This window comes from Cucurbita maxima, unplaced genomic scaffold, assembly GCF_002738345.1.
Source record: "Cucurbita maxima cultivar Rimu unplaced genomic scaffold, Cmax_1.0 Cma_Scf00032, whole genome shotgun sequence".
NCBI classification, from domain to species: Eukaryota; Viridiplantae; Streptophyta; class Magnoliopsida; order Cucurbitales; family Cucurbitaceae; genus Cucurbita; species Cucurbita maxima.
In genome coordinates, this window is record NW_019272048.1 from 177,609 (window position 1) to 189,316 (window position 11,708).

General features: G+C 38.7%; 2 protein-coding genes, 1 long non-coding RNA gene and 2 other non-coding genes across 5 annotated transcripts in view; 1 reads left to right on the plus strand and 4 right to left on the minus strand.

Annotated features, from left to right (window-relative positions):
- Positions 1 to 118: 118 nt before the first annotated feature.
- LOC111466917 (F-box/kelch-repeat protein SKIP30) lies at positions 119 to 4,208 on the plus strand. Its single transcript, XM_023111601.1, has 2 exons — positions 119 to 476; positions 2,877 to 4,208. Exon 2 carries the CDS (start codon positions 2,947 to 2,949, stop codon positions 3,982 to 3,984), a length of 1,038 nt encoding a protein of 345 aa, XP_022967369.1. The 5' UTR covers positions 119 to 476; positions 2,877 to 2,946; the 3' UTR covers positions 3,985 to 4,208.
- Positions 4,209 to 5,095: 887 nt separating this feature from the next.
- LOC111466925 lies at positions 5,096 to 7,892 on the minus strand. Its single transcript, XR_002714446.1, has 3 exons — positions 7,644 to 7,892; positions 5,548 to 7,403; positions 5,096 to 5,467 (listed from the first exon to the last, which is right to left on the minus strand). It is a non-coding gene; the product is annotated as an uncharacterized LOC111466925 (long non-coding RNA).
- Positions 7,893 to 8,743: 851 nt separating this feature from the next.
- TRNAV-AAC lies at positions 8,744 to 8,817 on the minus strand. Its single transcript has one exon. It is a non-coding gene; the product is annotated as a tRNA-Val (tRNA).
- Positions 8,818 to 8,882: 65 nt separating this feature from the next.
- Positions 8,883 to 8,956, minus strand: TRNAV-AAC. The gene has a single exon. It is a non-coding gene; the product is annotated as a tRNA-Val (tRNA).
- Positions 8,957 to 9,144: 188 nt separating this feature from the next.
- Positions 9,145 to 11,708, minus strand: part of LOC111466970 — a 3,890-nt gene continuing 1,326 nt past the window's right edge. The window contains exons 2-3 of the mRNA XM_023111661.1: positions 9,656 to 9,797; positions 9,145 to 9,478 (exon numbers count right to left, since the gene is read on the minus strand). Of these exons, the coding sequence (XP_022967429.1) occupies positions 9,395 to 9,478; positions 9,656 to 9,797 (226 nt within the window). The 3' untranslated portion in view covers positions 9,145 to 9,394. The remainder of the gene's footprint in view (positions 9,479 to 9,655; positions 9,798 to 11,708) is intronic.

Here is an 11,708-nt window from a genome sequence, read left to right on the forward strand (position 1 = left end):
TATTTTGCCCCCGGGTAAGTTAGGAGACTGAGTTTGGTGAAAAGTCTGTTTTAGCCATAGAGGGGAGAGGAGGTTTGGTGCATAGTTTGTGTAATAGAAGAAATGAAACGGGAAGGAATTAGGGAATATCCGAATTCCCCCAAGCGTCCATTCTGTTTAGGGTAAACGTAAGTTGAATGTAATTGAAAATTCCAAAAGCTGTATTCCATTTTTTGTTCAATCTCCAAACGCTTGGCAGAAGTTAGAACATTGCCTTCAAGAACACACACAACCTGCATAAGCTTCCTTCTTCTTCTTCTTTCGATTGTGTCTGACTCGTTTCAATCTCCAACCCGTTCAAGTCATCCCTCTCGGACTGTTGGGGCCTTAAATCTTGATTGCAGCAATCCAACGCTACCCTTTTTCTGTCCTCCGTATCTGCAATCTGAGCAACACACCGCAAATTTCTTCTTCTTTCGCGGCTTTCTTTCTCCCAGGTATAACTACTACTTCTTTTCATCTTCTTCTACAATGCTGCCTCAATACAATTTACACCCATTTTGCAATTTCTCGTTATTGTTCATCAATTCTTGAATTTTCTTTTTTGAATCGGCACGTTCTTCCGGTTGAATTCGAGTCTGGTTTGACTTGGAATGCAAATTTCCGATGTATTTTATTCGTTTCTTTCCCCCCGAGTTTGCGGGCGTTTGAGTATATGGCACGATTATGAGTTCATTCGAGTTTGCATCCTTTTTTCCCCTCCGTAAATTTTAGGTTTTGCTATAATTTGTGATTGTCTTGGGATTCGATGTTGGGTATAAATTGATTTGCGTACCTTAGGTTGTTGGCTAGAATTTCCTCGATATTAGAGTCTGAGAAGTTTAATTCATGCGGATATATAGCCTGGAAGTTTCAAGCCAGTTTAGGTGCAGGGGCTCGGGATCATGCACAAACAGATGGAGCTTGTTACCGCATTATCAATTCTGTTTCTTCTTTTTGAGTTTTAATCTTAGTTTGAGTGGGAAGATTTTGATCACAAATCTCCTGCCTTGAGTGCCATGAGTACCTCCTGCTATTCCCATTATCAGTTCATATTTGGCAAATTCAAGCGTTATTCTTTAGTCTATATTCAAGAATAAGTCTAGAATGATATCATCAAATAAAGAAACGGGACGTAGGATGAGATATTATGTAACAACCCAAGCCCACCGTTAGCGGATATTATCTTGGGCTTTCTCTTTCAAGCTTCTCCTAAAGATTTTTAAAATGTGTTTGCTAGGGAGAGGTTTCCACATTCTTATAAAGAATGTTTTGTTCCCCTCTCCAATCAAGGTGGAATCTTACAATCCACCCCCTTTGGGGCCTATCGTCCTTGCTAACACACCGCTTGGTGTCCATGCCCCTTTGGGGTTCAACCTCCTCGCCAGCACATTCGTCCAGTGTCTGACTCTGATACCATTTGTAACAGCTCAAACTCACTGTTAGTAGATATTATGCTCTTTGGGCTTTCCCTTTCAGGCTTCCCCTCAAGGTTTTTAAAATGCATCTGCTAAGGAGAGGTTTTCACATCCTTCTAAAGAATGTTTTGTTTCCCTCTCCAACCGATGTGGGATCTCACATCTTAGATAGTTTGTTAATTTTTATACGTTCAAGTTATTAATTTTACTTCTTGGCCATTGGAATGATTTATATAGATTTTCTGCATCAAAAACTGTTTAGAACCTCCATTGAAATGTAAGGGTTCAAAAATGAATCACTTTTATAGTTGTTTATCATTTTTCCCACCGTTGCGAACATTTATCATTTATCTTAATTTGATACCTTGTTCTGTGTTTAATTTGGTCTTGCATATATTCAAGTCTTCCCTTTCCAGGAAAACAAATGGTTTCTTTTACTATCTGAACTCTGATCTTATTGATTTAAGTAATGGTCGTTCAAGACATTGTCTTTGGACTTTGTGGTTTAAGCTCATGACAAGTTTATTTTTTGCGCAATTTTCGCGTAGCTTCTATAAGTTTAGAGGTAAACTTGACTGTTTGTGTGAGATCCCACATTGATTTGAGAAGGGAACGAGTGCCAACGAGAACGTTGAGCCCCGAAAGAGGGTGGATTGTGAGATCCCACTTCGACAGGAGAGGGGAATGGAGTATTCTTTATAAAGGTGTGAAAACTTTTCCCTAGTAAACACTTTTTAAAAACTTTGAGGGGAAACCCGAAAGTGAAAGTCCAAAGAAAACAATACCTATTAGTGGTGGGTTTGAGTGGCTACAACTTGGGTACTAGAAACTAGAAACATCATGCCATGCATTTACATGGGAACATGGGGTCATGTTCAAAACCACTTCCAAACAAGTATTTAATCATTCAAAATCAAATTTCGATGGTATAAAATATTACTCCATTTTTATTGAGAATGAATGAGATTACTCTTTTCTGATCACCAGCCATTTATTGGTTAATTCCACAATAGTGTTAGTCAGAAATTTGAATATTGATTATATCCACTTTTTTTTTTTCATATGCTTGTCATTCAAGCAGTTTTTCCTTTTTCTAGATGGTTAAAACCTATGTTTTGGAATCTATATTGAACTCTTATAACGACTTCGTTCATAGACATCACATGGTAAGCGTACATCCATCACTGTGTCGTGTCATGAGCGTCTGCTTATAGGTTCAAAATTCAATTATCAGTTTCGTAAGATTTTCCGATCATCAGGAAGGATGGAGACTCTTCTCTAATCAGTTACATGAATTCATGCTATAAGCAGTAATTTTCTCCTAGACCATGTGACAGTTTGATTTTGTTTGGTTCTTCTCCATGTTACCATATTGTCAGTGTATGCTAATAGATGCTTTCTTCTCATTTTCTAAATTGTTACCTAATGTTGGCATCACAGATTACTTGCTTCCTGAATAAGATACAACCTGTGGTGTATAGTCATCAGAAACGAATGAAAAGTGATTATTATGTCTGAATTGATTGACGGTCTCCCAGACGCTGTCGCCCTTAGGTGCCTCGCTCGTGTTCCGTTCCACCTCTATCCAAAGTTGGAGCTTGTTTCTAAATCCTGGCTAGCTGCCATTCGTAGTTCTGAACTTTTTAGAGTTCGACAGGAGATCGGATCATCAGAAGATCTATTATGCGTATGCGCATTTGAACCTGAGAATCTATGGCAGCTTTATGACCCCCTCAGAGACCTTTGGATAACAATTCCTGTACTTCCATCGAGAATTAGGCATCTTGCACACTTTGGTGCCGTCTCCACTGCTGGAAAGTTGTTTGTGCTCGGCGGTGGCAGTGATGACGTTGATCCGTTGACTGGTGATCAAGATAGGAACTTTGCAACCAATGAGGTATGGTCATATGATCCTATAATACATCGGTGGTTTCAACGTGCATCAATGCTTGTACCACGTGCCATGTTTGCGTGCTGTGTCTTGGGTGGAAGGATTGTCGTTGCGGGTGGTTTTACTAGCTGCAGAAAATCGATTTCTCAGGCAGAAATGTATGATCCTGATAGAGATGTATGGATTCCACTGCCTGATCTACACCATACTCACAATTCTGCTTGCACAGGGGTAGTGATTGGAGGGAAGTTGCACGTTTTGCACAAGGGGTTATCAACAGTGCAAATTTTAGACGATGTGCAGCTTGAATGGAGAGTTGAAGACTATGGTTGGCTCCAAGGTCCAATGGCTGTTGTCCAGGGTTCACTTTATGTCATGAGCCATGGACATATTTTCAAGCACGATGGAGAAGTGAGGAAGGTTGTTATTTCAGCATCCGAGTTTCGGCAACGAATTGGGTTTGCGATGATTGGTTTGAGAGATGAAATTTACGTGATCGGAGGGGATATCGGTCCCGACCGTTTGAATTGGGACATCAAACCAACGTCGGACGTCGACATATTGACAACAGGAGGCGAGAGGCCAACATGGCGACATGCAGCTTCGATGACGAAATGCTGTGGAGCGATTCGGGGATGTGCTCGGTTGAGAATTTAGGACTTCATTCCTTATTGTGTTTCTTCTACCTTGTCATTGAATTGTGTTGGGTCTGTCAGAATCAAATCCCTCCTACTGCCTTTTCTTTCTTTCTTTTTTTGTAATCTCTGGTCTTTGATGTTAGTTTGGATATCATTGGAACGGTTCCATGAATATTAAGAATTAGTGTGATGGAGGCTCAAATTTTCACTTCTAAATACTTGAATGAAGAAGAACGATTTGTTGACACCCATATTTTCTTATTGTGTACATGTTTGAAATACTTCCTAAATGTTAAATACTTGCAATTTGAGATAGTTATAACTAAGCTAACGTGAGATTTCACATCGATTGGGGTGGAGAATGAAACACCTTTTGTTTGTAAGGGTGTGGAAACCTCATGAGTTTTAAAAGTCTTGAGGAGAAGCCCGAAATGAAAAATTAAAAGAGATGATATCTACTAATTGTGGGTTTGTGTCGTTACAAATGGTATTAGAGCTAGACATTGGGGTATGTGCTAGCGAGGAGGCTATTCCCCAAAGGAAGTGGATTTGGTGGGAGTCCCACATCGATTGGAGAAAGGAACGAGTGCCAACGAAGACGCTCGCTCCTAAAGAGGGATAAATTGTAAAATCTACATTGGTTGGAGAGGAGAACGAGAACGAAATATCCTTTATAAGAGTGTGGAAACCTCTCCCTAGCTCGAAAAGGACAATATTTGCTAGCGGTGGGCTTGAACCATTACAACTAGTAGATTCCAAAACTCAAATCGCTCCTAAAGTTGAGATCCATGAGAAGAAGCGTGCAGTATTCAGGTGTTCAGGATTTCAGGAGCTGACCATAACAAAATACCAAAAGAACAAAAATAATAATTAGAGAAAGCAGGGAAACCACGCCTGCCCATCTTGGAAAATCACAAGTTACATGCCTATCTGTAGAAAACGACTTTTGTTTTTTTACGTTTTCTGCGCGGCTTCTACCTACTTCCCATTTAAACTATTGATTCTATAATTAGCAGTAATCAAAGAATGACGTGATTTGGATAACTTTCTTTAATCACAAATCACTTTTTAATCTATAAAACACATTAGATAAAGCTTACAAAAGACTTGTTCCATTTTAAATTTAGGCATGAATTCAAATGGTTGTTTAGAAAGCTTGCACAAACAAACTATTCATACATGATAAAGTAGCCAACAAACTAAAATAACAATAACATTACAATATTGCTTCACTTTCTGGAAATGCCAATGACCATAGGCCATTCAAAACAGAAAGAAGGCAATTACTATCGGAACTGATATGCAAAGAAAACAAAACAAAAGGCTCCAACGATCCACAGTAGGACTCTGAAAGTGTACAGCTTTCAATACAAGGATAAACACAACACAAACACAAACTGGACCCAGGCTTCTAAGACGAAAACTCTCTTGTGACCAACGACGTCCACAACAAACCAACCATGCCACTGAAACCATCACCTGAACTGTTCACCCTTAGGTTTCTGGTACATGAAAATAAGGAAAATGAACAATGGAACAAATATTGCAGAAACAGAGCAAGATGACAGTAAAAGAGGCTTACCGCATATACTGCTCCATGTGATCAATGATCTCCTGGAAGGACAACGACGAACCTTGCAAGAACCAGCTTCATACTACATAGATGACAAAACGAAGCGGCACTGGACACAGGAAAGTGCTACACAGTAATTCCAAAGAAGCAAACTAGAAAGTCATACTATCACTATCCTATTCCCACCTTTTCTTTCAAAAAACTGAAAAGGCAGTAGAGAAGGCATATCTCCTTCATAGGGCACAGGAAAAGAAGCGAGGGGCTATAAGATTTAGATGGGGTATGAGGAAAAGGAAGGGAGTGAGAGGCTATAAGATGTAGTAGATGAGGTATGAGAAAACGAAAAGGATCAAGGATATTAAGAAAAGGAGAGATTTAACTGTCGAGTAACCATTTCATCAGGGTTAAAGAACCTAACTAACAAGTCATCAAACTATCTACGTAAGAAGGATAGCAGCTAGAACAGAGGATATGCGGGGAATGGATGGAAAGAATGAAAAAGAAACCTACTGAACTTAAACAAGCATTAGTTTGGGTTCCTAAAGTATGATACAAATTATGCGACAACCTAAACTCTAGAATAGAATAGAGGCTAAGAATCTGGTCAGGGCATGATAGCCAGAACAGAGATAATAGCCAGCAGATCCATGATTACTAGAAATGTTCATATGAAACTCGATAGATAAAAGCCAGCAGATACATGCAGTGCAGAATGAAGATTTCATTCACTGCAACACTAAAGTTCACAAACAACCTATTTCTGCCTTCCCAGTATCTTGATTTAATCTGTGTTACTATCACACCCTATCTTGTCTTCGTCCGCTAAGACCAAATTGAGTTGTGCATCTAAGCACATACTAGGGTGCAACATCTGAATATTAATTGAAAGCGTCAGAGCCTGTAGCTGCGATCGAAGGATATACACCAGCACTGAAAACGAAGGATACTTGTGACTGTCCTCACTAACCAATTTATTCATTCTATATACATACTGAAACTACCTGGCTTACAAAGTAAGCCTCTTTGCAGGAGCTTGATGCTCCCTGGAGTTCATTCATTGTCGACATCAAGATTAAGAATGCGACGTAGTGTCCTAGTCGCAGAGTCAGCACTATGAAAGATAAACCTGGAGGATGACTCAAGCTCCCGAGTTGGGGATGGTGGTGCAGACTTGGCAGATGGACGATGCATTTCAAATTCAGGTGCAGAGCGAGGCAACTCCAGTGACTTGGTTCTCTTAGCAACTGAAAATTTGGGAATGGGTAATGAACTTGGTGGCGGTGAATTTGAGTAAGTGGGTCCAGCCCAAAGCTCAGAGAATGAGAAATTTCGGTCATAACACTCTTCATGCAAAGCACTGTTCTTGTTTGAAAAATTGGCAGTGATGGGAATTGGAGCACTTTTCACACTAGCAAGTTGTTTGCCATTTCCGGCGTTGGAACCTAAACAAGTTGGGGGTGTCTTCGGGGAAGAAGAGTAGACATGTTTAGTTCCAGAGATACAAGCCTTCAAGGGAGTTGGGAGTATACCAGCTCCCGACTGGAAACTCCTACAGTTCATCCCTCTGAAGTCCCGGGAAGGGGGTGATTCAAATCGAGCTGGTCCATGGGGCTCGATCCGACCATAATATTGATTCCTATGCTGCTCAACAACAATCACTGCTTCCATAGCTAAATAACTTTTAAGTCAAAGTATGTATCCAGTTATAAGTTAAGACACAATTTCAGTTTCTCCCAGTAGATCCAACTTGTACAACTCAACACAACGCTGATAACTATACTAAAAGTCACAACCTTTGAGACAGCCCTAGTTTATCTCTTCCACGCCAGATCCAAATCGTACCAGAGATGACTCGATCTGCGTATCTGAAAAACAAAAAGATAAACAAGATGATTTATCCTTATCTAACCAGATCTACAATTAAAAGTTAACTAATCGTAGGGAAAAACTTATTCAATCGCAACCAAACAAAAATCAAAATAAAATAGCATAAAGAAAGTAAAAGATACAGAACCGGTCAAGGTCGAGCAAAAAAGAAATAACACTGTATAGTTGAGCATCAATTTCTTCAAACATTTCTAGAAGAGAGTGAGAGAATAACGCACCGAAATTGTGTATGAAGTTCTTCAGTGGGGTGAAGATCTATAGATGAAAATGATGAACCGTAAAGAAGATTTAGACTGAAATTCTCCGTCAACGAGCAGTAGTGGCACTAATTTCTTTTCCAAATTTTTTGTCTATTTTCTTTTCTGTTTTTGAAGATTTTCTTCAGTTTGGATTAGAGCGCTGCCATGGAGATTGAGCCCCCAGCAAGGGTTTGAACCAGAATCGACGGATCTGAAATGGTTCCAGAGTTGCATTTAAATATCTGCCCAAGCATCGCCCTCGCGTGCTCTCCCTCGTGCCTTCCACATTTAGCTCTATATTTCATTACAATTACGAAACTGCCATCATTGATTTAGAATAAAATCCTGTAGTTCATTCCCCCGGTCTCTCCCGCGATTTTAGTAAATTTTATATACAAATAGTAATAATAAAAATAAATTAAAATTAAAATTAAAATTACAATTACAATTACAATTTTAGCCCTAAAGCTTAGTTAATTCATTTATATTCCTAATTTTTTTTAATCTTTTTGTTAATTATTATTGGAAAATTGATGTGATATCTACGATTTAATATGGTAAAATTTAACATAATTTTTTTTCGTTCATTTAGGGTCATGGTTGATATCATCAGTGACGACTAGATTTTTTTCTCCTCCCTCCTTCTTGGCTTTCAAAAGAAATAAGATCGGAACGTTCTATTTTAAAATTAATAATTAGGAAATTATAATAATGTAGGAATATTAAAAGGGTGTAATTATGGGGATTTGCATGCACGTTGTAATATTTGGAGTGTTATTTATTGAAATGGGAGAAAATAAAAAATAATGGAGAAAATTGATGATTGTGGTGGTGGGCTCCAGACCAGCAAGGCCCATTTCTGGTGGGAAAATGATGTAAATGGGCCCTGATAGATCCAGGTTGGTTGGAATCTAGTGTCCTTCGGCGCACCAGCAAAGCATATGATGCTTTTGACTGACACGTCCCCCCAATCAACACCTTATATAATTATGAAAATTAATACCTTATATAATTATGAAGCTCGGATTCTAACGTGATAGACCTGACTCAACAAACAAAAAATATATATAATTAAAAAGTGGCGTCGCCCGGGTTCGAACCGGAGACCTTCAGTGTGTTAGACTGACGTGATAACCAACTACACCACGACACCATTTCTGGGACATGCCACATTGTGATTTTTATTCCAAATATAAAACAAAAATATATAATTAAAAATGGCGTCGCCCGGACTTGAACCGGAGACCTTCAGTGTGTTAGACTGACGTGATAACCAACTACACCACGACACCATTTCGTTTTTAAGCGCATTGTGCTATTTGATAGTGAATAAAAATTATATAATTATCTTTTACCTGTAAGATCATTGGGTCTTTTTTTTTTTTTTTTTCACTGTGCATAAATTTTGTATTAATTTTTTACTTTGACAAAATAAAATGTATGGAAAAGTTGGCAATCAGAGATCATAACAGTCACTTTATAAATGTAAAAGGACTAAAACGAATACTTTGAAAGTCTGCGAACGAAAATGAATCAAAACCAAAATAGTATCTAAAATCACAGAATTTAAAAAAACTATGCATTGGTTTAAGAGTCTCAAGAAGAAACACTTGGTTCGCTTAGCTATATGTTTCTCATACCACCTGCGTTTACAGTTCTTTATAGATCATAGAGCACAAAGCACAGAGAAGTCAGCAAAAGCCTCGTAGAAGAAGAGAAGCAGTCGGTAATCACTGTGTCCTTTTCACTCCAAATGTGTCTTCGACTCCATCACTAACCTTTCTTCTTCTCTCCGCAATCATATCAGAATAAGCCTGCAAATGCACACATGTTTCTCATCTCAAACACCTTCTTTCTTCCTCTTACTCCTTCCTAATGCTATCAGAAATCCACCTATTATCAGCCTTTTTTAAGTTGTTTAAGATCTTCAATTCATATGATATGCAATATTAACCAAAGAGAGGTGGGGGTGGATGATTTGATACACAAACCTTTGGGTATGAGTAAAGAAAGATGTACCACCATGTGCATATCAATGCGAGTACTACTGCGGTCACTGCTATCGACTTTATAAGTAACCAGCTAGAGGCAATTACTAGTGATCCTGTCAGTGTTATAGTCCATGGTTGACACCTTGTGACAAAATGATAGAAAGAAAAAACATCAAAATCAGAGGTAAGAGAAAAGCATGTCATACAACAACTAGCAACTTTAATGACACTTGTGAGAAAGTATTGTTAGGAACCATGAATGCAAGATCCCACATCGGTTGGAGAAGAGAACGAATCATTTCTTATAAGGGTGTGAAAACCTCTCGCTAATAGACGTGGTTTAAAACTATGAGGCTGACGGCGATACGTAACGGGTCAAAGTGGACAATATCTGTTAGAGGTGGGCTTGGACTGTTACAACAAACCTTCATGATGGTATGATATTGTCACTTGGAGCATATGCTCTCATGATTTTGTTTTTTGTTTCCCAAAATGCCTCATACCAATGGAGATATATTCCTTACTTATAAACCCATGATCATTCCCTTAATTAGTTAATGCGGGACTCCCTCCCAACAATCCTCAACAATCCTCCCCTAGAACAAAGTACACCATAGAGCCTCCCCTAAGGTCTATGTGGCCCTCGAACAATCTCCCCTTAATTGAGGCTCGACTCCTTTCTCTGGAGCCCTCAAACAAAGTACACCCTTTATTCGGCACTTGAGTCACTTTTGACTACACCTTCAAGGCTAGCAACTTCTTTGTTCGACACTTGAGGATTCTATTGACATGACTAAGTTAAGGGCATGACTTTGGTACCATGTTAGGAACCACAAATCTCCACAATGGTATGATTTTATCTACTTTGAGCATAAGCTCTCGTGGCTTTGCTTTTGATTTCCCCAAAAGTCCTCAGTCCAATGGAGATAACATTCCGTACTTATAAACCCATGATCATTCCCTTAATTCGCTAATGTGGGACTCCCTCCCAACCATCCTCAACAAGTATGAGTACCCCATTTCTCATCCCATCAATCCAGACAGCCAAACAGCCAAAGCCTGGATTTAGCAGATTCAATGAGGTAGGACAAGGAAGGATTTAGCAGATTCAATGAGGTAGGCCAAGGAAAAGCAATTATTTAAAGATGCTCCCTAAGAATGTGTTCAAACAGGTATATGGATCACTATTGTAGAAATTTCTGCTCACAAAGTGAGCCCCAGTTGCCTGTTTAGCATTGATGCATTTACTTTCTTTCTATCAGTTCAGTTGCTTTTTGATACATTGGAATACTATATGATTGGATACAATACAAAAAGCTTATCTAATGAAGTCGATCATGGAAGAAATGGCATTTCCTTTTAATTCTTATAAAGAAGAGAAGGTTAGGAACCACAACCCTCTCCAATAGTATGATATTGTCCACTTTGAGCCTAAGCTCTCATGGCTTTGTTTTGGGGACGCTCTCATGGTTTTGTTTTTGGTTTCCCCAGAAGGCCTCTTACTAGTGGAGATAGTATTTCTTACTTATAAATCCATGATTTTTCCCTTAATTAGTCAATATGGGACTCCTCTCCTGACAATCCTCAACAATCCTCCCCTCGAACAAAGCTCACCATAGAGCCTCCTCCTGAGGCCTATGGAGCCCTCGAACAACCTCCTCTTAATTGAGGCTCAACTCCTTCTCTAGAGCCCTCAACAAAGTACACTCTTTGTTCCACACTTGAGTCACTTTTGACCACACCTTCGAGGCTCACAAGTTCTTTGTTCAACATTTGAGGATTTTATTAACATGACTAAGTTAAGAGCATGACTCTTGATACCATGTTATGAATCACAACCTTCTACAATAGTATGATATTGTCCACTTTGAGCATAAGTTCTCGTGGCTTTATTTTTTGTTTCCCCAAAAGGCCTTGTACCAATGGAGATAATATTTCTTGCTCATATATCAATATTTTTTTTTTTTTTTTTTTTTTTTTTTTTTTTTTTTTTTTTTTTTTTTTTTTTTTTTTTTTTTTTTTTTTTTTTTTTTTTTTTTTTTTTTTTTTTTTT

Excerpts from the sequence above, each read along its gene's own strand:
- LOC111466917 (XM_023111601.1), top strand. The coding sequence starts at position 2,947 with ATGTCTGAATTGATTGACGGTCTCCCAGACGCTGTCGCCCTTAGGTGC.